At 36.7% G+C, this 26,870-nt stretch overlaps 1 protein-coding gene across 4 annotated transcripts in view; it reads left to right on the forward strand.

The window, feature by feature from the left end:
- The first annotated feature begins 9,729 nt into the window (after positions 1-9,729).
- The window catches only part of LOC149837045 (uncharacterized), a 55,146-nt gene continuing 38,005 nt past the window's right edge, over positions 9,730-26,870 (forward strand). For 3 of the 4 annotated variants that reach the window (XM_090005779.1, XM_090005776.1, XM_090005778.1), the window contains exons 1-6: positions 9,730-10,265; positions 19,561-19,749; positions 25,121-25,213; positions 25,339-25,521; positions 25,618-25,720; positions 25,808-26,011. In XM_090005779.1, the coding sequence (XP_089861905.1) occupies positions 10,035-10,265; positions 19,561-19,749; positions 25,121-25,213; positions 25,339-25,521; positions 25,618-25,720; positions 25,808-26,011 (1,003 nt within the window). In that variant the 5' untranslated portion in view covers positions 9,730-10,034. The remainder of the gene's footprint in view (positions 10,266-19,560; positions 19,750-25,120; positions 25,214-25,338; positions 25,522-25,617; positions 25,721-25,807; positions 26,012-26,870) is intronic. The other variant, XM_090005777.1, reaches the window with a different exon arrangement.

Genomic DNA, 26,870 nt, shown 5'->3' on the forward strand with positions numbered 1-26,870 from the left:
TATATTTGTCAGAATAGTATGTTCTGGACCAATGAGCAGACTTTAGAATAAATTTTGGCACAATGCCTGACAATAATTGAGCTTCAATGTGCTTTTGTCTTTGTGAGAACTGCCTGGCACATCGCTCTGATTGGTAATAAATGGAGAAGAAAGGTCCGAGCAACTTGAATCTTTTGACATATGCATAGGTGTATCGAGGGAGTGACTCCTGACAATCGAAGTAGTCCTACACGATTTCCTCTTCATGAAGGTTCTCGGTCAAGAATCAGTACAGAGAAGTGGGTAATGGCTTCTTACTGTTATATCTGAATGAGCTAACTCGAGTTGGTACGTGTTGAAGGAACCAAAACTGTAGTGCGTAGATGTACCCTTCCACTAAGATAGAATCTTTAAGCACGAAATGGGTCAATCAATGGTATAAGAAGGCAAGCAGGGCCATATCGATAGATAGACGGTTGGTCTCCCAACTTTCTTATCTTCGCAAAAGTTTTACTGTTCTGATGTCAACATAGTTTTGTCCATTATGGAAGAAGGCTAGCCCTATGGTGCATAAGATCATTGCATGTTGAATCCTTTCTCGCGCTGCTCGGGATAAAGAGGCGACTTCTTCAAATGCTCCATACTATTGGTATAGCTCAAACAAGTCGACATATTGGCTCTCATATGTCTCTATCAATGGCCAGAATCTGCGTCCAGTCATTCATGCTAAAGTATCTTGGGGGGTGAGTCTCTTGTCATTGATTAAAAATTGTTGCTCTAATGGATCTTTAGGCTGACCAGCTGGCTCAGATAGACCCATGATGTCTGAGAATTCGTCCAGTAGTAGAGTCATCTCTCCCTACGAGAACTAGAAGGTACAAGTATGCGGATTCCACCGCTCTATCAGTGCTTGGATCAAATTGTCATTAATGATCTCCTCTCTTACTGATGATGTCAGTTCCAATCCACAGTCACTCAGATAGTTCGAGAACATATGAGAGAAGTTTTTGAGCCAAAAATAGTATCATCGGAGAATAAAATGTCTGGTGTTCAGAATTCGATGATCGAGGAGACCTTGTCGTACCTTATAAGATATATAGCCTTTGAGAAAAAATAAATCAAGCTGACTGGATGTCATTAGGATAGACTGGAAACAAAGAGGAAATCATGACCAAACTTGAGGAATGTACATATTTTTTTGAAGAAATTGCAGGCAGGATAAAAATAAGCCTGAAATTCAAGATCTATATGAAAGGATGAAAAATTACTTGGAGTTTTGAGGAAAATAGAAAATTTGCTGAAAAATCTTCCAGGGTTTGAGAAAATGAAAGGGAATGTATGAAAATAAATGAAATATATGGCATTTCAGAAGATCATCCAGTATTTTCAGAGAAAATATGAAAGAATAAAATAAATAAAGGGGAAATAACTAAGATACATTCAATCACATCCTGTACAAACAAGTATGCACATACAATATTGTCTAAAAGGCTGACTCTAGATGCATACGTTTTAAAATAGTTGTAGGACCCTAACCCAAACTCTAAGACTCAGGTCATTTGTGTCCAATCATGCTATACCGATATACTCGAGCCGAGGCTCAGTGTACGTGGTATATAAATATTTTCTCTAATTCTAGGCTCATGTTTTCTAACATCCTTGAGCGCCTATCGATATACTTTGGACTATGACCTTCGGTACGTGGCAGGGGGGATCAACCCAAATAGGTGACCCAGTTGTAAGGCTTTGTCCTGAACTATGGTTCTGGAAGAAAGCCCAACAACGTGGTGGCCAGGTAAAAGTAGGTAAGGTTGTTTTTGAAATTTGATCAACATGCAAGAAAACAGAAGGCTCTAATGACCTAAAGAAGTAGAATTTTAAAAAAATTATGAGAAGCAAACAATATTTTCAATCAGATCCTAGATTGAGGAGGATTGTATTTCACCTAAGTCTAGGTGAGCATGAATAATGCCTCCTCAATCGGTCCTACTAAACCATGCCTAAGTTTATATGAAATTCATATCAGTTGGGTTTGATTCTGGACTCCTAGGTTCACAAGATATAAAGTTGACATTTTAGAACACGATTTTGACAAATTGAATAGAACCAAACATACGATTGATCAGGCGATGACAGGTCACATCACAGTCACCAAAGATGTTATTATTGCAAAATTTTACTTTTGCACGCTGAAAAAGATTTTGAAAATAACTCACCTTCGTTTAAAAATGCAGGATAATTCTAAAGAATGGGACTCTTCTGTCTATGCGAGGTTCAACCATTCCTGACACCATAACCAGAGGTAATTGAACCAAATGTCAACCTGGTGCTTTGCTTTGCTCAATTTGTTTAAATCGATATTATATTCCAAAATATACAAAGAATCAGGCATGTGCTATGAATTTTTGAAAAATGCAAATTGAAAGCATGATGTTTGCTTGAAATACTTGAAAAATACTTGGAAGAATTTATAAATGAATACATCTTGAAAAATCATGAATTGCATTTAGAAAACTTTTCAAAAGAAAAGGAAAATCAATTTCTAAGGAAACCTTTATGTTTTGCGAAAATTGATTCTGAAGAAAATTTAGAGATTTTGAAAAAATCGATTTCTGAGATTTGAAATCTTGAATTGGTAAAAAGGTGGGCGTGTAGCCCTGTGAAATATTTTCATGATGCGATCTAAACCTAAGTTAATGAATGAATGTAATTTTGTAAAAAAAAGAAGAGGATTTGAGGAAAATCTTTGAGAAAAAAACTTTTTTGACTTATAAAACTTAGATGAAATAGATTCTTTACATGTCCCTGACTATGGCCACGAATATGTATTGAATATATCTCATTTGATTCTAAAATGAGAAAATACATAGAAAAGATTGGAGAACATGCTATGATTTCTGAAATGCCCAAGAGTGTAAGCCATTTGTGGCTTAGAAAAAAATGATACATTTGAGTTTTGTTTGTATTCTGACTATGGACACAAATACAAAATTCACCGATTTTATCAACTCCTTAGAAGCTAGTGTACATGTCATTCGTGTAGACCATGATGAATTTGAATATTTATGAATCATCATTCATCACACAATGACATTATTGAAAGAAATAAACTATATGCAATGCAGTCCTATTCTAAGTAGGAAATTAAATTCTTATTCCAATGTTTACAATTATAATCTACATAAAAGGAAAAATAAAATAAAAGAAAATACACACTTGAATGCCCCTATAAAACTAGAATACTCGTTAGTAAAAACATGTTAGCTTTTCTAGATATATCCAATAATATTTAAAAAAATACTAAATTTATCCAGATATAAGCCTTTTTCATGTTTTTCTGAGATAAACATAATAAAATATAATATAAAATTGAATAAATAATAAAAATAAACAGCTTTAAAGTTAAATTTTTTTAAATAAATGACAAAAATAACCCTAAAACAAAACTATGGCCTTAAAATTAGGGTTTTTAGAAAAGATTTTTGTAAAACTTTAGATTTAGGGCTCAAATGGATTCAAATAAACACTGAATCGGGTGTGGAGCACCCTAGCATGATTATAAACATGATCAAACCCTAAAAATTTAAAACTTTTTACAAAAAAATAGAAATATCATAAAAACAGTGATTTTGTTAGTGTTTTACTCGAACTGGGACTCCGCGGGCACCCTGTTTTCATGATTTAATCAAATAATATATCAAATGAATTTAAAAATCTGTAAAAATTGACATAGATAGTTCTGATAACCCTAAAATTAAACTTTATTCAAAAAAACATGCTTTTGACATTATTTTAATATGAAAATTGAATAAAACCCTAAAATACGTGATTTTACCCACGGGCACGTATCTGTCATAGTGTCAGACCCGAATTGGGTATCAAACTACCATAGAAATTCATAAAAATTTACAGAAATATTAGACAGATAAACAAAACTTTTCTTATTTACAAATTAAAAAATCATCTTCGGTTAGAGAGATATCGCTTCGACAATGTTCGCTTGATTCCTGCAAATAAATAATGAGTTAAAATAAACACATCTGTTTTCGTGTACAGAGAAATATAGCAAATCATATTAAAAAATTATAAAATTTTCTCAAATGACAGTAGGTACACAGACAAAAACACTCTTTTTTACAGATCATCGATTGGAACTTCGGTTAGGGAGATACGATCGGCCCAAGCTGATCTAGGGTTTGGATAATGCATAACAGGCTTTGTAAACCTGATTTTGATTTATGCCAGAGTAAAAATAGCAAACTAATATGTAAAAATCTAAAAATTTTACAAGAAATACTAGACATGATAATGAAGACATAGTAGCTTACGAATTGTCGATTAGATCTTTCACAAGGGAGATATCGCATTCGCAAGTTGTTCCTGAATCCACATAGTGTTTTGAGGGTTCAAAAAGCATAATTTGGTTTTTGGTTTTTTATTTTTTGACAGGGTTACAGAACCCAAAACAATCCATTTTTTTATAAAAAAAAAAACTGAAAAATGCATGAATCAACCCTAAAAAAAACATATTTTTTTTAAAAAAAAATTAAGCATGAAATAATGTGGTTCCAGCGTGCCCGAAATAAAAAAACACGTATTATCATTAAAGCACATGAATAAACCTAATTTAAGCATGCAAAAACCATAAAAAAATATAATTAATGCAACTAATCATTTTTTGATGATTGAACATGTAAAATAGGCATTAATATGATAAAAAAAAAAACAGAGACAACACAATTGGGATTTGATGTAGCCATTAAAAAAGGGATTCAACCATTGAATGATCAAATCTTGATCTTTTTCGAACGTTTAGCATAATAAACCCATCAACAATGATTTCAATGGATAAAAAATGTGTAGATGATCACGGGTGATCTGTAGATCACTTTCTTGGATCGTTTACACAGTTTTGAATGAAAAAAATGATAAAGATCATGAATAGAGGGGCGACTATGGTGAAAATACTAAAAAATAAATAATAAAATTAATAAAAAAAACATGAAATAAAATAAATAAAACTTACCTTAGGGCTGCTGCAATGGAGGAAGGCTGATGGAGAAGAGGATCATAATTTTTTGAGAGGGAGAGAGGGTGAGAAATCATGGGCTGGACCCCCTTTAGGTGCCCCTATTTATAGATCTTTTTGGATTTGGTTAAAGAGAGTTCTAATTGATTAGGTCTCTTAGGTTAGTTAGGGTATTTGATTACAAATTAAAAGAGATAAATACAAGGGAGGTTGACCCTTCTTAGAGAATCCTAAAGGAATTAAGCTTTGACTAACCTAATTAATTCTAATCTAACTAGAATTCTAATAAATCACCCAAATGTGGCACCATATGTTTTTTCTAAAACCCTAATTTTGAAAACTTTAAAATCCAAGGTTCAAATCCAAAGTAAAAATGAAAAATTAAAATCAATTTTGACTCTTCTAGACTCCTAACCTAATTAGAACATAAACCAACCATAAGCTAACCCTAACTCTTTTAAATGTGGCGCCACCTAGAGTGGGCCCCACTTATTTTTTCAAATATGATTTTAAAACTTTAAAAACAAAGGGGTTAAAATGATTTTTCTTAAAACTTCAAAAGGATACCTAAACTACCTAATATATTTTTGGATTTTTGAAATATGAAATATGTAAAATAAAATAAAATTGAAAATTAGGGTTTTGCATCCCTACAAGTTGGGCCCCGCTTGAAGAAAGTTGAAAACTGATTTGAAAATCAAGTTTAAGAAATAAAGGGTTTTAAGAAAGAAAGTTTTTTGAAAGAAAGTTTGAAAATAAAACCGAGGTTTTAAATCAACTAGAGTCATAAATGGATTAAAACTCCTCCAGATGTGGCACCAACAATGTGGGACCCCACGTCAGGGTTTTGAAAAAGTTGAAATAAAGACTGAAAAGGGTTTTGAAACAAAGTTGATATGACCGAATGACAATTGAAGGTTTTGAAAATAGAGTCCTAGATGAACGGAAACTATTAGACTAGAGTCCTAAACCAACTAAAAGTATGACATTTAGGTTTTTGAAAGCCAAACGAATAAATTTTTGAAGGATTTTCTCAAAACTAATGAAAATAAGTTAGAAAATACAGTCTGGGTTAGCGTCCTAAAACAATCAAAACTCTAAAATAGAGTCCTGAATCAACTCAGACTCTACAAATGGACTAATTTTTGAAGGACAAATGAAAAGCTTTTCAAAATAAGTGGAATTAAAAGTGAAAATAAGATTCAAAATAGAGTCTTAACCCGATTAGGACTCTAGGACGGTCCTGAAATTATGAAACTCTTTATTTTTTGATTTTTTGAAAGAAAGCAAAGAGGTTTTGAAAGATCTGCTCTTAAATTGTTAAAGATAGGCAAAATACGAGATGGGGGTCAGAGTCCTGATCATCTGTGACTCTATGATAAAGTTTTGAAATTTTGAAACTCTGTGATAAAATTATAGCAATTTTGAAATTTAGTTTTTTAAAAGATAAATGAAGATATTTTTGAAATATTCTCTCAAAATTGAAGTCAGGATCAAAGTTTTGATCCAACCGAGACTCTTAAATAGAGTCTTAATTTGACTAAAACTCTAAGATTTTGACTTCTTTCGAAAGATTTTAGAAAGTTTCTCCCGAAATAGGTGAAAACAACAATGAAAGACAAAGTTCTGATCTGATTGAAACTCTGAAGTAGAGTTCCAGTCCAACTAAAACTCTAGAATTTTGACAAGAATGAAAGTTTTTGATAAATTTTGCTAAAAACAATTAAAAGTACAAATGAAAGACAGAGTCAGAGTTTGATTGAAACTCTGAGATAGAGTCCTAGTTCGACTGAAACTCTAAGATTTTGGTTCTTTTAAAAGTCAGATGATAAGTTTTTTAAAAATAAGTGAAAACAGAAATAAAGAATGAAATCGGGATAGAGTTCTAATCTGACTGAAACTCTGGGACAAAGTCCTAGTCTGACTGAAACTCTAAAATTTTAGCCAAAACGAAAGATTTTGAAAGGTTTTCTCGAAAACAGACAAAAATAAAAGTAAGAGGCAGAGTCTTGATTCGACAGAAACTCTAAAAAAGAGTCCTAATCTAGCTGGAACTTAGAGATTTTGGCCAAAATGAAAGGAATGGATAAGGGGTAGTATTACTTTTAGTTTAAAATATAAATAAGATTTTAGAAAAGGCTTAAAAAGGTGAAAAGACAGTCTCGATCCAACTAGGACACTGAATTTTTGAGAAATCCAGATGAAAGAAGTAATCTGGAAGCGATACCGCCTAGATGGGTCTCATCCAAGAATTGAGATCAGTTAAAATTGATTTTAAAAAATAGTTCAGATCATTTTCTAAAGAAAATAGTTTGAAATATAAGATCCCGGGGGTTAACAAATGATAAAACGTCGATTTAAAAACCCAAGTTTTGAAATTAATTTCGAAAAAAAGGTTTTAAAATCCGAATCTGGATTGAAAGATTTTGAAAGATTAGAGTGTTGGATCTCGAAAATGAGATGCAATGACATGCAATGCAATGAATTTACATGCAATGACATACAATGATACAAGCTGATATGAAATGAGATGCAAAAGACAAACCCTGAATGAGGGATTTAAAGTCCCAAACCCTTGGCGAAAATAAAGAGTTGAACATTTCTGTTTTGAGGTAAAGATTGATGATTGAAATTGAGCCATAATGGATATTATCTTTTGAAATATTTGAATTTGAGGCAAAATTCGAGCTCTGAATGACCCTGACTTAGATATCGACCAACTGGTTTCGTCAAGGATTTAGAAAGTGGGTCCCAGTGGCAAGCTGAAAGGGTTTGTGCGCCAAGGTGAATTTTTTTTGGTGTTTACACCTACCCCTCCTCTTATCACTAGGGTTGAAACTTAGCCAAATTGTCTATATCGACCTCTAGCATATGATCAACACAATGAACAAGGGAGAAAAGAGTGAAAATAGAAGAAGAAGAAGAAGAAGAGTAGAAAGTGAAGAAAAAAGGAAAAAGAAAAAATGTATTGTGAGAAGAAGAAGAAGAACATTCCTGGTGTTGTTTTTTCAGCGGTCGACCTTCGATCTCTCAACTAGGGTTCTCCATTGCAACTAAGTGAAGAACTCTCGGGGAGGGAGACGAGGGGTTGAGCCATCGGGTGCCTGTTTTATTAAAAGAATGAAAGTAGAATGCAATTATGGAGAATTGCATTCCCTTGATTAATCAGAGAATCTAATTCTTGGAACTTCAGGGGAATGGGAATACCATTCCATTGCTATAAGTGAAACCAAACAGGAGAATGTGGAATTGTGGAAAATTGGATTCCGATGCTCCACAATTAGATGAATCCAAACAGGCCCTAAGAAGAAAAGAAAAGAGTGACCAAGAAAACTCTAACGAGGAAAGAGTATCCAAACTTGCCTCTAAACTTCAAAACAGAAATACCAAAATATGAGCGGATCGTATCAAACACTACTAATGTCTACAAGAAGTGAGAGAGAGAGAGATAGAAAGAGAGAGAGAGAGAGAGGCAAAATGAGGGGTAAGGGGTTAACGGTGCAGAAGTGGGACCCAGTTGGGACACGTGTTGCATTCTGACTACGTTTAACATAGCAATGTCATCCAGCGTTTGATACGATCCATTCTCTCAAAATATACGCTGGCCCAAAATAGTCTGTGTCTTTCAAAAGGGTGGCTCACAGTATCAATTTTCTTTCCTTTGCTTCTCATTTTTTCCATGATTCCATCTTCCCTCCTCAGCGCAACCAAAAAGAGAAAACACCAACAATAAAAAAGGGGAAAAAAGGAAGAGAGAGGGTGCGAACCCTTGAGGAGTTCTTGTATAACCACTAATATAAACCGATCTCTACCACTATAACCCCATATTTTCATTCTCATCGATTGGCCCTACCAGAGAGAAGAAGAAGCAACGGTGAGTTTTTGCCTTTTGGTGTTTGCTTTCCTTCCATTTACGTCGTTTTTTTTTCGGATTCTTCTGCCCCTATCGATTCCGATGTAGAGATGGGTCATCGCTTTTTGTACTGGATTTCGCCTCTGTTAGTGTGGGTTGTTCTGCTTCTGAAGGCGTGTGCTCGAATTTTCGAGTGCCCCATTTTCCGTTGTTTGGCGATCCGTTGAGTATTTGGGAGAATTAGGGTTCGATTCCGATTGGTGGTGTCTATGTGGTTTGATGGTCTCCGTTAATTCTCTTTTCGGTTTTCTGATCCCTTTTTCGTCTTCTCTCCTTCTTGATTCCTCGGGTTCTACTTCTGCTTCTTGTTTCTTGGTCGCTTCCTTCATTGGATTTCTCATCGTGGGGTGGTTAAGTTTCTAAGGGGTGAATCGGGCATGCTTTTGATTTAGTGGAAGGTTTATTCTTTCGCGAGTTTCGACGTGCGGTCCCCTTGTTGTTTTAAGTGGGGATGCTAAGAAAGTCATCGAATTGATTTTATGACCTATGTTGGTGTTTTTGTGATTTTGTTCAATAGCTTTATCAAATTTTATGTTTTTAATTGTGTTCTCAAGAGTTTGAATAATTTATTTTCTGTTGTTTATTATTGCAGGATAATTGGTTTTTGAGGTTGCAGGGATTTACTGATTTGAGTTCAGGGAGGAGCGAAATCCTGGGAAATTTGTAACTTCTTTTGGTGTCTAATTCGTTTTCTGGCGTCGTGCATGAAGGGAAAAGTGGGTTTCACTTTGTTTCATGATGCAGTATGTATTTGGCTTAGTGAATGCATGTTGGGAGGGAGGGGGGGGGGGTGTTGTGACTGATTTGGATTGATGGTTTTGGTCTGGAATTTGTGCATTCTTGTAGTGTTCATTCTGATGGATTCCTGTACGCTATATGTTAATGATGGTTGTAATGGGAACTGTGTACATATGAGTAATGTGATGGATGGGCTCAATAGTTGTTGAACATTGCCTGAAATTCTGGACAGAGGCTCTTACAAGAGGAAAATCTTATGGTTGAGTCATTTTTCACTTGGTTTATATCTTTCATAGCTCTCAGGGGGACTTTGACGGTGTTCTCTCATTAGAGGGAGGGACAAGTCGACAGCACGGGATAGTTACAGGAAGTTGCATGGGTGACAATGAAGGCTGGGTTCAACCAAACGGCCTCTTGCCCAATGGCCTTTTACCAAATGTTGCAGAAAGTGTAACACGAAAGCTGGACAGAGAGCGATGGTTAAAAGCAGAGGAGAGGACTGCAGAATTGATTGCATGTATCCAGCCAAATCAACCTTCTAAAGAGCGAAGAAATGCAGTTGCCAATTATGTGCAACGGCTAATTATGGAGTGCTTTTCTTGTCAGGTAAAGGTTCTACTTCATGCAGCTATGCTTTTTGCAATGCCTTTGTTTCTCTCTTCGTGGAAGCATGGTACTTGAAACTTAATGATCGAAAAGGCCTGAATTATCTTCGTTTGTTCTTAAGACATCATCATTATAGTGCTTGTTCTGTTTGTTGTGAACCTTGAAACTCTTAATAAATAGTGCCATTGAAATGATTTTTTTTTTTGCTATTCATTTCTGTTTTTTTGCTTTGTTCATGGAGTATCTCTTCTGTTCCTTGTCCTACCTCTACTTTGCTTTGCTTACCTTAAATAAAGCCCTCTATCCAAGAAAAGGAAAAAGAGAAGAAAGAAAATGTTTAAAACAATAGAACAATAAGAGGTGTCTTGTGGATAATGAAAGCTCTCATATGTGTAGGCACTTCCTAGTCACCTTGGACTCGTAGTGATGGAGCTCAAGGAGACACACCCATGCCCCAGGCATGAGAACGCCCACATTGGGCTAGGCGCTGGGCGCCCAAGGCCATTTGACCTAATTCTTAGCTTTATTTGTCTTTTCCTTAAATTATGGCTTTAGTGGATTTGGATTGAATTGTTTGAATAAGATCCGTGACCCAACTTGTGGAGACCTGAATCGATTTACAACTTATGGAAGAGCCCCCCATTATGAACTCTTCCCCTCCTGTTTGCAGCACCCCTAGGGGCTCCCAGGGTTGGCGTGGAGGTTATGGTGCCCTTTCGAAGCAGATGTAAGCCTCCAAAGGCTCCACCGTGTGCGTAAAGCATGCCATATCCAGCTCTTGGCCACCACAGCCCCCGTTCGTGTGTTGGGCGTCCAAATCTGTTCCGTCAGTGTGCGGAGGCCTTCCACACCTCTAGCGGACATCCAAGGGTAGATCAAAAGGTCTAGCAACTCCCACGATCTTGCTTGGGTCATTGGAGGCTTCGATACTCTCCCGAGGAATCGGTAAGCTTCTCGGGGTTCCGCCCTGTTGAACGTATCGGAAGCACGTTCCTCATTGCTGCCGGTCCTTCCGCTGTGGATGCCAACCAGTAGTCTCCCCCTACGCGTAGAGACCCATCCCATAGCCCATCCTACCTCCCATACACATTGGAGAAGCTTCGGGACTCGTATGTGCGGTGGATATCCCGCCTCCAGCGCCAAACAAAGCCCCAGGTCACCCGATTGCGTAAGTACGTCTCTGTTTTCGATGTAGAGAGTGTGGGCCACACCACTTAGTTCTTCCAGGGCTCACTAGAACTCGACTATTGATTGTGCTCAAATTTACTGTAAGGCCTGTATGAGGAAGAACAAATCTTTCTCATTAGCTGGTAGGGCAACACTTTGGTTAATCAATCACTTTCGTATTACTTTTGAATATGCTTGCTAAAACTGGTGCAATAAGCACCTTCTTATGGCATGGTGCCGAGAAAATTGAGAACTTGATTGTTCCCCCAAGCTTTGATATGTGTGAAAAGTTCATGTGTCATGTGTATGTGCATATGAATGTCTAGGAGTGTGGGTGTGGGTGGGTATGTGCAGGTGTGTGTGTCTTATGGTATTGAACCACAATCAGCAGTAGCTATATGTAGCCCCTTGCAAATATTATTACAATAGGTTTCATTATTGGCCATCTTTAGCTATTTTTTCCAAGAAAAGCCTAGATTTCCTTTTTTGGGCATTAGGGAGCATTACTCCTCAGGGACATGGATGCATTTTGTGTGGTCTACTTTATCTATGATCCTATGTAACAATCATTGGCTTAGAAGAGAAGGCTCTTGCGACGTAGCTTCGGGTAATCACAAACATCGAAAGCAAGCCTTTTAAGCACACAAGCAACTCATAACACACATGCAGGAGCGGAAGCAAGAGTACACACATGTACAAACACAAAGAGAGTAAGGAACCCAGGATGCATAAAACTTCTTTTATAGCAACTTATAAGTAGAGTACATAAAGCGGGGGAGAGAGGGGCCCGATACACGGGGTTCTTAAGCCAAAAGGCCATTTATGGCACTGAAGAGTGTCGAAGAGGTATATACATCAGAAACAAAAAGGTAAAAACATGGCGGTTCGGAACATGCTCCCCTGTCTAAGTTGGTGCCGTCCTCAACGCCAATTGTTCATGGTAGTCCTCCACAAGTTGTCGATATTGAAACATGTGGGTAGCTTTCTTCTAGGTGTCTTCACATTCTGATAGACTTTTCCACTGCATTAGGTATTTTTTGACTTCGCCGAGATAGTTGTTGGAGTGGTTGAGGATGACTTCCGGTTCTCTGCTTAGGATGCTCACCGTTGATGGTGTGCGTTGCAGAATAAGAGCACGTTGAGGCATGCTCCATTGAGGGTCTCCTTTATCTTCGTGGAACTGTTTCAGGTTGCACATATGGAAGACCGAATGCACTTGAAAGTTTGATGGCAAATCCAGTCAGCACGCCAAGTTTCAAACGTGCTTGGTGATGGTGAAGGCGCCGTCATACTTACGATTGAGTCCTCGGTGGTGGCCCCGAAAGATAGCCGTGCGATCGGGAAAGAGCTTCGTCAACACTTTGTTTTTGACACAAAATTCTGTTGGCCAACATTTCTCGTCTGCCCATTTCTTTATGCGCTTGGTCGTCTTGTTTAAATATGCCTTTGCTAACTCTGTCTGATCTTGCCGATTCCTGCCGAACTCGTATGCATAAGGCACTTTGCTATATCCTCGTGCGGCAAGTCAGTGCAGAGTCTGCGACTGTTGTCTGGTTGCAACTTCGAATGGACTATTGTCGGATGACTCACTCTTTTGAAGGTTGTAGCAGAATTGAGCAGCATCAAGTAAATCAACCAAATTTCTTTGATTGACACTGACAAAGGGCCACCGATATTCCTCCAACATACCATTGATTCTCTCAGTTTGCCCGTTAGTTTGGGGGTGAAAACTTGTGCTGAAATGCAAGTTTGTCCCAATCAAGCGAAATATTTCTCGCCAAAATTTGCCAGTTAACTGGGCATCACGATCACTGATGATGCTCTCGGGGATCCCCCAATATTTGATCACATTCCGCACGAACAATTTTGCGGTATCGACAACTGAGCAGGTGGCAAGGGCAGGCAAGAAGATAGCATGCTTCGAAAACCTATCCACAATCACGTAGATAAACCTGCAACCTTGAGCTTTTGGCAAGCTCACGATAAAGTCCATCGTCATGCACTCCTACAGACGACTTGGCACCGAAAGGGGCTCCAATAATCCACCAGGTCTTTGGTTTATGGGCTTATCTTGCTAACAGATCAAGCAAGTCCACAATTAAGCATCCATATCGTCGCACATCTGTGGCCAATAGAACACGTTCTAACAACGCCAAAGTTTTCTGTTGTCTTAGATGACTCGTCCAGGTGGTATCATGACACTCGTGTATCAAGCGCCTTCATAGAGTATCCTTTCACAGAATATATAGACAATCGCCCGTGGAGCGGAGCAAATTGTCCTCCAACCAAAATCTCATTGTCCTTTTACCAATGCGATAAGCTATTGGGCCATTGGATCATTCTTTAAAGTTTCTCGAACCTGCTCGAGAAGATCGCTCGTTGGTTGGCTAACAATGCCGTCCCAAGCGAGCAAAGCTGCAAGTTCCGCCTTTCGACTCAAGGCGTCAGCAACAACATTAGTCCTGCCAGGCTTGTACTCAAGTACCATATCGAATTCCTCTCGAAAATCTTGCCAACGGGCTTGTCTTGGATTTAGCTTCTTCTGAGTCTGAAAGTAGCTCGTCGCAACGTTGTATCGATGACCTCCAACATCTCGCGCTCGTGCACAATGTATCGATGCTTAGCGTCATTTAGCTTTCAGCTCTCAAATGCAATGGGATGTCCTTCTTGGAGTAACACCTCTCCAATTGCGAAGTCAGACGTGTTAGTCTTCATTTCAAACGACTGTTGACAATGTGACAACCTTAACACTGGTTCTTCTATTAGGGCGCACTTTAACTCCTCAAAAGCTTTCTGACATGCATCAGACCATAGCTATAACCTGCCTTTCTTCAGCAAATCAGTGAGTGATACAACGATCTGTGAATATCCCTTGATGAATCACCGATAGTAATTGGCAAGTCCCAAGAAAGAACATAATTCGAAAATCTTAGCAGGAGGCTCCCAAGCTTGAATAACTTCAACCTTCTTGTGGCCCATTTTTTTTTTAATGTGCCTCCTCCTACAATATGGCCAAGGAAGTGAGCTTCCCCCTGACCAAATAGGCACTTCTCCCGCTTGACGTACAACGTGTGGTTTTTCAGAGTTTGAAACACAATTTGAAGGTGTGAATATGCTGATCGATAGAGTCGCTGTACACCACTATGTCGTCCAAGTATACGACGACAAACTTATCAAGGTGCGGGTAGAAAATTTTGTTCATCAGGGTTGAGAAAGTTACGGGCGTGTTCGTTAGGCCAAATGGCATAATAAGGAATTTGAACGCCCCATATTGCATTACATATGTGGTTTTTGGTTCATCCCCTTCAGCAACTCTTACTTGCCAATAGCCTGATTTCAAGTCCATCTTAGAGAAGATTTTTTCCTTTCCAAGCTGGTCAAATAAGTATGCGATCAAAAGAAGCGGATACTTGTTCTTCACAGTCATTTTATTCAGTGCCCTGTAGTTGACGCACAAACGCTTCAACCCATCATGCTTTGCTTGAATCAACACGAGCACTCCAAAGAGAGCTTTGGATGGTTGGATGATCCTTGCTTCAAATATGTCATCCAATTGCTTGCGTAATTCCTGCAATTCAGGAATTGCCATACGATAAGGAGCTATTGCGGGTGGCCGTGCACCCGACACTAACTCAATCTGATGGTCTACCTCATGCCTCGAATGTAGCTTCTCCAGTAGTTCGGCGGGCATAATATCACAAAACTCCTTCAATACAAGCACTAGGGCCCCTGGGACATCAACGACTTCTCCCGCTTTATCTGTTGCACGAATTATGACAAGAAAAGTCTCATCACCACTTTTCATGCCTCTCTTCAACTAGAACGCAGACACTAGACACTCGCAAGACTTCACCAGTATCGCGGTAACCATGCAGGGCTGATTCTTACCCTCAAAGCTGACAGCGTTAAAGTGAGGCATCGATACTGCCTTGTTACTTTTCAAAAATTTTATCTCGAGGATGACTTTGAAATCATCTATAAGTGCGACTGATAATGTGGTCCTTCCTGACCAATTATGTATCCGCACTGGAGCATCACTAACAACACCATAGATGACCCTTGCTTCAGAGTCAACCGCTTTCTTGCGGCTCTCCTTTTTTTTTTCACTGCAATCCCAACCGTTCTCTCTTCACCAGAGATGAAATTATGCTTGACATTTGTGTCTACCAATGCCATGGTGAGTCTTTCGTTGAGTAGAAGTTTCAAATACATCAGTTCTTTACATACGATTGATTCCGCAGTAGTTGTCACCTTCACTGCATTCATCATCTGCATTGCCTCAACAGTTGGTGCCTCTGCAGGCTGATGAACTTCCTCACCCTGAAAGGCATTCACAGCTCGAGGTGCATGGTTATCTCCATTCCCTTGACCATGATTCTGTTAAAATATTATGTCTCTTTTAACTGTAAACTGAAATACCCATCATGGGTATTTCAGTCCTTTTACTCAATAGGTGTCAGCCACCCTAATGGGTTAACATTTTTACTTTTTCTTTTTTTATTTACTTTTGCCTTTTACACCTTTTTCTTTTTACACTTTTTTTCTTTTTGACTGTTGTGAAAGTGACAGCTCCATATAGCTGTTGGAGCTGCCCCAACAGTCACAAATGTAACCGTTGGGTGCAGCTCCAACAGTCATATTGAGCTGCACCCTGTGGCTTCTTTTTGCATTATAAATAGGCCTTAATGGCCCTTGTAAACACATTCTTTTTTGTGAGTGCATATGCAATAACAATGCTTTTGTAAAGCCCCTCTTGAGAACTTATGAATTGAAGTTCATTTTGTTTCATGCTTTTGTGCATGTGTATCCGTGCCTTCGTGCACTTGTGAGTGTTCTCTTTTGTGCCTTTGTGCACTCTTTGTATTTCTTGTATTGTGGTGTTACACACAATCTCTTTTTGTAGAGATTTTCACAGATTCCTGTTGGGACACGTATCGACCCGATGATCAATGTGGCAAATACGACAATTTACGACAACGATAATTGTCGCCCTAAAAGTTATTCCTATTCTGATGGTTGTTATTTTGGCCATCCTGTCAGCCCTGATTATGCTGGTTTTCACAGCTAGCATTCTGCACATTATCATTCCTTCGATTATTATTGTTACGGTCATTTCCATGTTGTCTACCTTGAAATGCCGTGTTGTTCCTATCAAGCTCGACAAGCTTCTCCACAACAATAAGCATTGCAACGAGAGTTAGAGGATCATGCCAAATGAGTTCTGTGGCTGCCCACCCTTGTAATCTGTGGCTGAAGTAGAACAACTGATCTGCATCACCCATGTCCTTGATGTTCATTATCGAGGAGAATGCCTTGACATAGTCATGAACTGACCCAGTCTGTTTAAATGCCAACAACCTATTGCGGGATAATTTTTCTTGATTCTTGAGCAAAAGGTGTTGCGTAACTCTTTCTTGAGGTCCTCCCATGAGACTACCGCGACTAGTTCACGTCGAACATCACTTAAGCGACGTCTTCACCAAAGAATCGCTTCATCCGCAAAGTACATTGTTGCGATGCACAACCTATCTGCGTCTTCCTCTATCCTAGCAGCTTCAGGAAACTACTCCATCTAAAAAATAAAGTTCTCGAGGTCTCTTGAGTTCTGAGTGCCCTTATACTTTGCGGGCTCAAGTAGCTTGAAACACGACCTATCTACATGCGCCACAGCTCCACCAGCTGGGACAGTCCTCAAGTGTCGCTCTAACTGATCATTCTTTCGTCGGACAATATCCATTTCTGTAGCCATGATGTTGAACCGACCCTGGTGGCAAGGTCATCCACCTTATCTCAAATTGTAGTGGCAAGACTTTCCACAGAATCTTCCACTCCCTCTACTACCGTTTTGATCTCTATGTGCAAATCCGTAAAAGCAGCACAAGACCCATTGGCCAACTTCTCCACATTGGTCACTGTCCCAGTCAGTTCGGCAACATCACATGCAATAGCTGACACACGATCATTGGCCGTGAACTCTTCTTCAGGAAGAACCATAGTACATGAAGGAGTCATGACATTTCTCTTCGGCACCATTGTCAATCCCAATGTCGACAAGGCTCTGTTATCAACTTGTCATGGGCTTAGAAGCGAAGATCCCCGCGACATAGCTTAGGGTAATTACAAACATCGAAAGCAAGCCTTTTAAGCGCACAAGCAACTCATAACACACGCGCAGGAGCGGAAGCAAGAGTACACACATGCACAAACACAAAAAGAGCAAAGAGGCAAGGATGCATAAAACTTCTTTTATAACAACTTGTAAGTAGAGTACATAAAGAGGGGGAGAGAGGGGCCCGATACACGAGGTTCTTAAGCCAAAAGGCTATTTATGGCACTGGAGAGTGCCGAAGAGGTATATACATCAGAAACAAAAAAGGTGAAAACATGGTGGTCCGGAATATTGGAAATATTTTGAAAATATTGTGATATTTATCTTTGAAACATTTTTACAATAATGCCTGTTTGAAAATATTTTGATTTTATCATGATATTAGTGCAATAAATTTTTTTTTCTGTTGTTTACTTTTTAATTTTCTCTATAGTTTTATAATCTTTTATATTTTTCTAGTTTCTATTACATACTGATATTTTCCAAGATTTTACTAAAAAATAAAATAATTTAATTTATCACAAGATTTTCTTTATATGAAATTTGTGGCATTGCTATTTATTACTGCAATAGGTTTCATCATACCCAAATTCACAAGAGCCCATATTTTGGATATCTGTTGAGAAGCAACAATTTTCTAACACCATTCGTTCGTATGATATGTTGAAGGTATTTGTAGGTTTCTGTCATTCGAGGACATGGTTATTAGAATCTTAAGTAATTGTAAATGCTAGTACCTTGTTATCAGTGGAGGACCAGATTGACATTCTATAATGGTGCTTGGACTCTGCAGTTGTGGGGCTAGGATTTCCAACATGAAGCCTAGGTCATGCCAAATTGAACCGAAGCATAGATGCTTATGTTTGATATTAAATGGCAACTAAAATTGTTTTTATTTTCTTATATCTTGAAATAACCTCACATGCATTGTACCGAGAACCGGTTGCCAAGTTATCATAAGGAAAATTTAGAAAGTAGAGGGAAAGTTAGACACCTTAATGTGCATTGAATTAAAAACTCCTCCAAGATGTAGGACCAAAATTGGCAGCCGCTCCCCAACTCTTTGGGTCCATCCCTTGTCTATGCGTTTAATATAAGTGGCTAATATAAGTATTTATATGCAATTAATATGCCCCTTAAGTTTTAGAACTTCCTGACACATCAAATTTACAAGTGAGCATAACTTGTAAATGACTGGGTCATTATGTGTTAATAAATGTGATTTATGCAGGGAAATTATTGAGATAGCCAGTTCATCACTTGTAGCTTAGGTTAGATTTTATCTTGGGATTGAAGTTCCTTTTGTTTGGGCTTTTATTCATTATGTATCCAATTTATGATGTTTAAATAGGACATTGACTAAAATCTGTATTCTTTTTTAAACTGTGATGTTTTGCCATATAAGCAGTGTCTTGTAGGAACAGGGATGTAAGGTTATATAGGTTTGAATGTGAGTTGGATTGTAGAGTTGCACTATGTTAAACAAAGGGTCTGGGCTCCAACTGAACTGGGGCTCTCTGGCTTGCCTATTGGGGAAAAAGAATATGGTTGACATTGTGAATTCAGTCAAACATTCATAAAGGGATTAGATTGGATATCAAGAACTGATGATAAGGTATCCTGCGGACAGATGAAGTTATGTTACAGATGTAGTAGGAGAGCCCGTTTGATTTTAGTTCCATGGTCTGAAGTCAATATGCATCTCTGTGTCTATCTCAAATGGTTTAATTTATGGTAACAAAATGCTTCTCTTTTATGGTGCCATAAAATTCATTTTTTCTTTATTTCTGGAACCATCCAACACACATGCATGAAGTAAAAGATCATGCTGTTCCTCTAAAACCTTATTGCCTGCTTATCTAGCTTGATTGGCCTTTTATTCTTTGCTTGTCTCATAATATTGGTTATTGTGATTAACTACTGTGTTTTACTTTTACATTTCACATTTATTTTATACCTTCTTGAGCATATTCTTTTGTCCTTCTGAAGAGTATTACTAACATTCTAAGAAATCTATAGGTCTTCACCTTTGGTTCTGTTCCTCTAAAGACCTATTTGCCTGATGGAGATATTGATTTGACGGCCTTCAGCAAGAACCAGAATCTAAAGGATACATGGGCAAATGATGTCCGAGATATGCTTGAAAATGAGGAGAAGAGGGAGAATGCAGAGTATCGTGTAAAAGAGGTTCAGTACATTCAAGCTGAAGTATGTATTCTGTATCTCTTCCTCTTATTTTCGCTTCCATATGCGTATGCGAGAGTTATTTTACCTTCTGCATCTTTTTCTTCATTTTTTTTGGGCAGCTTTGAATGCTTTATTTTTCTCTTTGTTGCGGCGAGTTGTGTTTACCTCACTATTGTATCAAATTAGATTGCTAGTTTATGAGTATGGTTTTGGCATTTGATTTGACTCTAACTGATGTTTGTTTGATCTCTGGCTCTGAGAGTGACTTGAATCAAGGTTGTAAATTGTGTATCGTTACCTGTATTGGTTAGGACCAAAGTTAGATAGGTATTGTAGCTTATCATAAACAATCGTAGTTTTTTAATAAATTTTTTTCTATTTTTTTTTAAAATCAAGAAAACTCAGAAAAATAGAAAAAATTCTAAAAAAATCATAACACATGAAATAATGATGAATTTCACAAAATACAACCATAAAATCACATGTGAAGCCTTTATCTCTATGAGTTGTATAAGACATCATCAAACATCAACTAATATAGATAATATTGCTTGCATATCTCACAAGAACAATGCAAAATATTAAATATCTTGCAATTAAGAACATGCCATAAGACTCATACTTTCATATTACATAAATAAAAAACAAAATAACCAAATTTATGAACACTTAAGTGTTAAATAACCAAGTTTTTAAAAATATAACTTCAATCATCATCATCATCATTATCTTCTTATTCTCCTCCTTCGACATCCACATCGTCTCCAATATACGTGAGCTCTTCATCATCTACCTCCTGTGCTCCTTCCACGTTGATCCATTGAATGTGCTCTTCATTCAAAATGCTTGTTTCTTCTTCAACCTATGCATCAAATACATCAAAATGTTTGAAACTAATGAGATTAATTTTCATTTGCCTAAAAAGATGACATGAAAAAACTAAAATTAGTTGGGTTTTGTATGATATAAAAAAACTTTAAATAAACACATGAAAATGCCAAATAAATTTTATAATTTTACGTACCTCTGCCTCAATTGTAAGTTGTAGTGAACATAGACAAGGTCATTGAGCCTTTTGTGCTCCAATCTATTTCTTTTTTTTTGTATGAATTTGCTCAAGAACGTTCCAGTTTCTCTTGATATATTTGCACTACACATTTGACTAAGAATGCAAATGACAAAAGCTCTTAAATTTGAAACATCACTTCCAAACCCGGTCTACCATATGTCTGAAAAAACAAGAAAATGAGAAATCAGTAAGACAATAACAAGTATAATCATAAAAAAACATCATAACTAAATAACAATATGAAATTAAAATTAAAATAAACAAAATAAATTACCTGAATGCATCGTGACACAGTTTTACATTGCTTCTGGTTTGCCCATATCATACAATGCATTGTTATAAATTTTCATTTATTTATGAATTTGATCTTGAATGGCATAATCAGGGATCAACCTTTCGATGCAATCCAAAAGTTCCTTGTTGACTTCCCTATCTATTTTAAATGAGGAGAGTATCTAAATGCATGATTTAAATAATATGCTGTAGCATGAAGAGGTTGATGAAGTTGTTTAGTCTACTTATGATCAATAATGTTCTATATAAGCATCTATAAATTTTTCTTCTCATTTAAATTATCTCTAATGACCTCTTTTACCTTATTTATGACCTCATAGAGATAACCCATAGCTGATTTGTCTTCACTGTCAACCAATTGAAGCACCTTCACCAAAGGTATAGTGATTCTCAATAACTTCACGCATGAACCCGAGAATTCACTTCTGAATACAATATCTACAATTTCTCTTGGCTTTTTTTTGTGCATGGGGATATTCATTCCACTCATTTGATGATTTTTTTTAGTGCAGTTCTATTCTTTACTAGACTTTGCATTGTAAAAAAAAATGAATCCCAGAATACAGATTTGTTATCTTAGCCCACTCTTTTGAGTGAAAAAAATGAAAATGCACTCTTTCGTGAGACATTCGCAAAATCCCTCTCCCTTGCGCACGAATCGGCCCCTAAATCGCTCTCATGCCTCTTAGGATTCATGAGTTCTCCTCTAGAGGCCTCTACACAAGTGAGAGAATCGGCTCTAGGGTGGTATTTAAAATCCAAAATTTAAAAAGTCGAGTTTCAACCCTTTTAAAGTGTGACAAACGCGTATCGTATGATACACATCGTATCATACGATACAGTACGATATAGGGTTGTATTGTATGATACAATCGATATAAATATGATATATACTTGTATCGCGATACGAGTGTGTATCGTATCGAGTTAGAAAATAGTTACGATACTTACCATACCGTATCGTACGATATAGTACAATACTTACCACATTGACTTCAATCATTCATTGTGTAATTTGTTGTGATTGGATGCTTGTATTGATGTTTATCTCATGGCTATATTTTTTTTGTTGTAACCATGGTGGTTCATCTCATATTATTGAAAGTTTGTAAAATTTATTATTCTTGCCTTAATTTGTATATTATTTTCAAATCATCTTTCTTATCTTCTTGTTGACATTAGTTTGTTTTTATTACAAATTCTTTTTACCTCTCTTGTCTTTCCAATCTCCTCTCTTATCTGAATAATTTTTCTGTAGACAAGAGATTTTATTTTATCAGTGTGGTGTGTTATGTGCACCCGTTGTAGCTGATGATGTTGTTTACAATTTTACAATCAGTTGTGAGGTGATGTGTGTGTACCTCTTGTGGTTGTAGCTGATTTTTATTGTCAGTTTCGATAGCCAGTATTGCTGGTGCATGGTCACTGGTATGGTTATTGCTGACATTTGTTTTTAATCTCTTGTCCTATGCGTTGATACACTCATATTTTGAGAATGTTGAGTTGGAAGTCTATGAGGTGATTGCTTGTGGTGAGCAAACTATTGTTAGGATTTGCAAATATCACTTCTCCTGTTATAATTTGCTGTATATAGGATTTTTTAAAAAGAACCTCTCCATGTATTTTCTAATCTTTTCTGCTGCCCTTTTGCTCTTTTATGGGAAGTGGTTATTTTTTTAATGCTCCATTAGCATGCTTATGCATTATGATATGCCTTTATTGCATGGGTTGATATATATTGAATGTATCTATTGATATTGTTATTGTTGTGATCCTTTTGAGCCATTGCATTTCGTTGAGACATTGACATATTTCTCTTATTACATATGTTGGTTGCTTATTGACATTTTGATATAGTTGTTGATCATTTATATATTTTTATGAAATGCTACTAATTTGAGCATGATTGTCTCTCGATAGCCTTTATTGATATGTGATTACTTTGGTTTCTAGTAATTGAGTTTTTTTTTTGGAGATACGTTGATATGGTTATTTAACATGTTGATTTTTTGTTGTGATTCTCGTTTGAAAGGATTATTGTATCTCTTAATTGTTTTTGAAATTCTTTCTTTTCAATATTCCTGATTTAAATTACTTTCATATATTGAATCTATTTTAAGTGCTTTTGACTCTTGTTTCAATAATTATTGTAATAGCCTTTTGAAATATTTTAAATAGTTTTTCTCTTGATTGTTTAAATGAGTGTGTTTCAAAATGATTATTGTATTTTCTATATATTGTATTTTCTTTTGGTTTTGGTGTGCTTCACCATCCTCTCTCCATATGTGTAGATCTAGTATTCTATATATATATATATATATGCATTGTGTTATAATCCCTTTGTTGTAGTTGCTTTGTGTTACTATCTCAATGCAGGATCTAAATAAAGACATGAATGGAGCTAAAAGTCTTTGGAGATTTGAAGATTGAATTCTTAAGGATGGTCAAAGAATTTCTTTTGGAAAATCCATTGTTGTTGGATTCACCATAAAGATTATTGTATACCTATTCTTGTCCCTTGTATTATTCTCTTTGCAAACTTTCGGTAGTCCACCTTAAGTTTGAGGGGGGTGTTAAGATATGTGCATTGTATTAAATACCTAAGTAAACTAAAGTATACTTATAGGTATTTTCTTATTTATTCCCTTTGTATTATCTCTCTCATTGTAATTCAAAGAATACTAAAGTATACTTATTGTGACTTGGTTTTTAGTAAAGGAATATTTTGTGTGCTTTTAGGATAAGCATACAATACATATTGTATACTTTAAGGGTAGAGTAGGGTTTTTATTTTTATTTTTATTGGTCATTATTTAAAATGACTATTTTTGTAATTTTATTCATTTATTTATTTATTTGTTTGTTTGTTCAACATAGGCTGACCAACTCGCCGTTGATGGGCTAGTCTCTCTCCTTCCCACTCTTTCTTCTTATATATGGGTGGTGTGTATTTGTAAAGTGAGAGTAATGGGTAGTTTTAGGTGTGTGTGTGTTTGTAGTGAGTTTTTTTGTATATTTTTGTGTTTACTTCACATCAATAAAATATTTTATTTTGTATCTTGTTTCTTCTTTTGTATTTGCATGACCTATTGTATTTAGCCAAATGCATTTTTTATAATTCATTTGGATTTCATCTATGTTAGTATTTTTAGCTCTTTGTGTCTCGGGTTCCATGCCATTTCGTGACAGGTCAGCATAGTCAGGCATTGCACATGCTGCCAATGAGTTTCCTGTGTTGTTTGAGTGTCTGATATTGAACACCGCTGTCTATACTTCTAGAAAGAGAACTTTATGAAATTAACAAAGGCACATGATATGAGGATTTCTGATGAGAAATAGCACACGTGTGCACTCTTCTTTATATATATATATATATATATATATATATATATATATATATATATATATATATATATATATATATATATATATATATATATATATATATAGTGGCTATTTGATAGTTGAGCATCTAGTGGCTTTAAGTCACTACACGTCCAATTACTTGTTAGGTCTCTGGTCCTAACTTTTTCCAGTAGTCAAATGTGGAGTCTATTTTACTTGGTGCGCCCAGTAGTCAAATGTAGGGTCTATTTTACTTGGTACAAATGCTGCTTATTCTGTTCAGTGAAAAAAATCCTTTCTCCCTTTGCTTTCTCTTTTGTTTAGTTAGCCCTTGTTTCCAGTGGCTAGTCTACAAGTACACCTTTGAGCATCTGTTCACTTTGAAACATTTGAATGGAGCATAGAAATTCTGACTCTTGTATAGTAAGTTTTGTGTAAGAAGTTTTGGGCTCCTATGTTTTGACTTATTCTTGCATTTCCTTGTACTGCTTCCTCTTTTTCTTTTTCAGATTTTGGTACACATTTCTTTCCATGTCCATTAAATTCTTTCTTCCTACTTTTCATGTTTCTTGGATCTTGTATATTTCTGACAATATGTGCTGCTATTTATGATTGTGTTCTGATTCTTAGGATTTTAATATATATTTTTTAATGCTGAGTTTCCTTTTTCTATTTATTTTTTAGGTGAAGATAATCAAGTGCCTTGTAGAAAACATTGTGGTGGATATATCTTTTAATCAGCTTGGTGGGTTATGTACGCTTTGTTTTCTTGAGGAGGTGAGGTGCTGGTGTTCTGAAGATTTGTGTGCAAATTTAAATTGACATCAAGGAGAATCATCAGATAAATTTATTAGCTGTTGATCTAGTAGTTGTATTTTGAGATAGATTTTCCATTCTTGTAGGTTGACATTTTGATAAATCAAAATCATTTATTCAAGCGCAGTATCATATTGATCAAGGCTTGGTGTTACTATGAGAGCCGCATCTTGGGCGCCCACCATGGACTTATTTCTACATATGCTTTAGAGACCTTGGTTCTGTATATATTTCATGTGTTTAACAATTCCTTCACTGGACCACTGGAGGTAATTGAATTTGCCTCTTTTTCTGCAGCCATATGTGTAGTAGATGCTTTATTTACTAATCCTGCAGTTGGATGGTTTTCTCTACAACCCTCTTAGGTTCTTTATCGCTTCTTGGAGTTCTTTAGTAACTTTGACTGGGAAAACTTTTGCGTTAGTCTTTGGGGCCCTGTCCCTATTAGTCAACTTCCTGACATAACAGGTAGTCCAGATTTCTATTTGGGGTTTTCTTTATAATAATTTGCATTAAATAAATGGTATCCTGAAACCCATATTCTCATACTCACAGACTTGAAGTATGATGCAGCGGAACCTCCTCGGAAAGATGGTGGGGAGTTATTACTCAGCAAGCACTTTCTTGATGCTTGTAGCACAGTATATGCTGTTTACCCTGGAGCGCAGGAAAATCAAGGGCAGCCTTTTGTGTCAAAGCATTTCAATGTCATTGATCCATTACGTACAAATAACAATCTAGGACGAAGTGTCAGTAAAGGTCTGGGATTTATGCCATTTTTGATTTATTGAATCTTGTGATCTGGCCTTAACCCTGATTATGTGGATGGTTGCGGTGTTTTCTTTCCTTTTGATATCATATGCTGAATTAGTGTATGCTCTGGATTACCTTTTAGCTAGCAAGGATCACATGTGTTGCCATTGGTTGGCAGTTCTATCTATGTTTCAATTCTCATTGGCTTTTCCAGACCTGTTATCTTCTTTGGACTGAGTTTTTAGGCAAGAGAATTGGTGTGAGATTAAGGCTTACCATGTGTTCTCCATTTTGCTTCTTGATAAAATTATGTTCTTTATGATTTTTATGTTTCAACTCCATATTTATTGAAATGATCTGGCCATGGAATTGCTGCTTTCATGATGACTTAGTACATCAAGTTTTAAAGTGCACTTAAAAGTATTAATTATCTCTAATCTGGAGTTTCAACAAGGTCAGGATGCAAGTTATGTATAAACATGCTCAACACTGTCTTGTTCGTTGTTTGTCCTGTTATTGTTTGCACTAATTATCTGAATTTGAAAGATGCTTTAAGCTCAAAACTAATAGAAATAATCATTCTAGGAAGTTTGGGGTTGCTGTGGCTGTTTTTTTTGACAAATCTGTAAAGCTTCACTGTGTTATGGTGCACTTATATCTATGTTTTGTTTACCAGCTTAAGTTTCAAGGAACGGATAATTCTATAGCTGTTCAACAAGGATGTCCATGAAAAGGAGACAAAAGAGCACTAGTCTCAGAACCTGGATGATATTTAGAATCATAGTTGGCAAACATGGCGATCCGACTCGGGAATCGTCCGAGTTGGATTGGATCGCCCAGCAGTTGGGCCACCGATCCAACCCTG

Source organism: Nuphar pumila, chromosome 5 (assembly GCF_984573655.1).
Source record: "Nuphar pumila chromosome 5, dmNupPumi1.hap1.1, whole genome shotgun sequence".
NCBI classification, from domain to species: domain Eukaryota; kingdom Viridiplantae; phylum Streptophyta; class Magnoliopsida; order Nymphaeales; family Nymphaeaceae; genus Nuphar; species Nuphar pumila.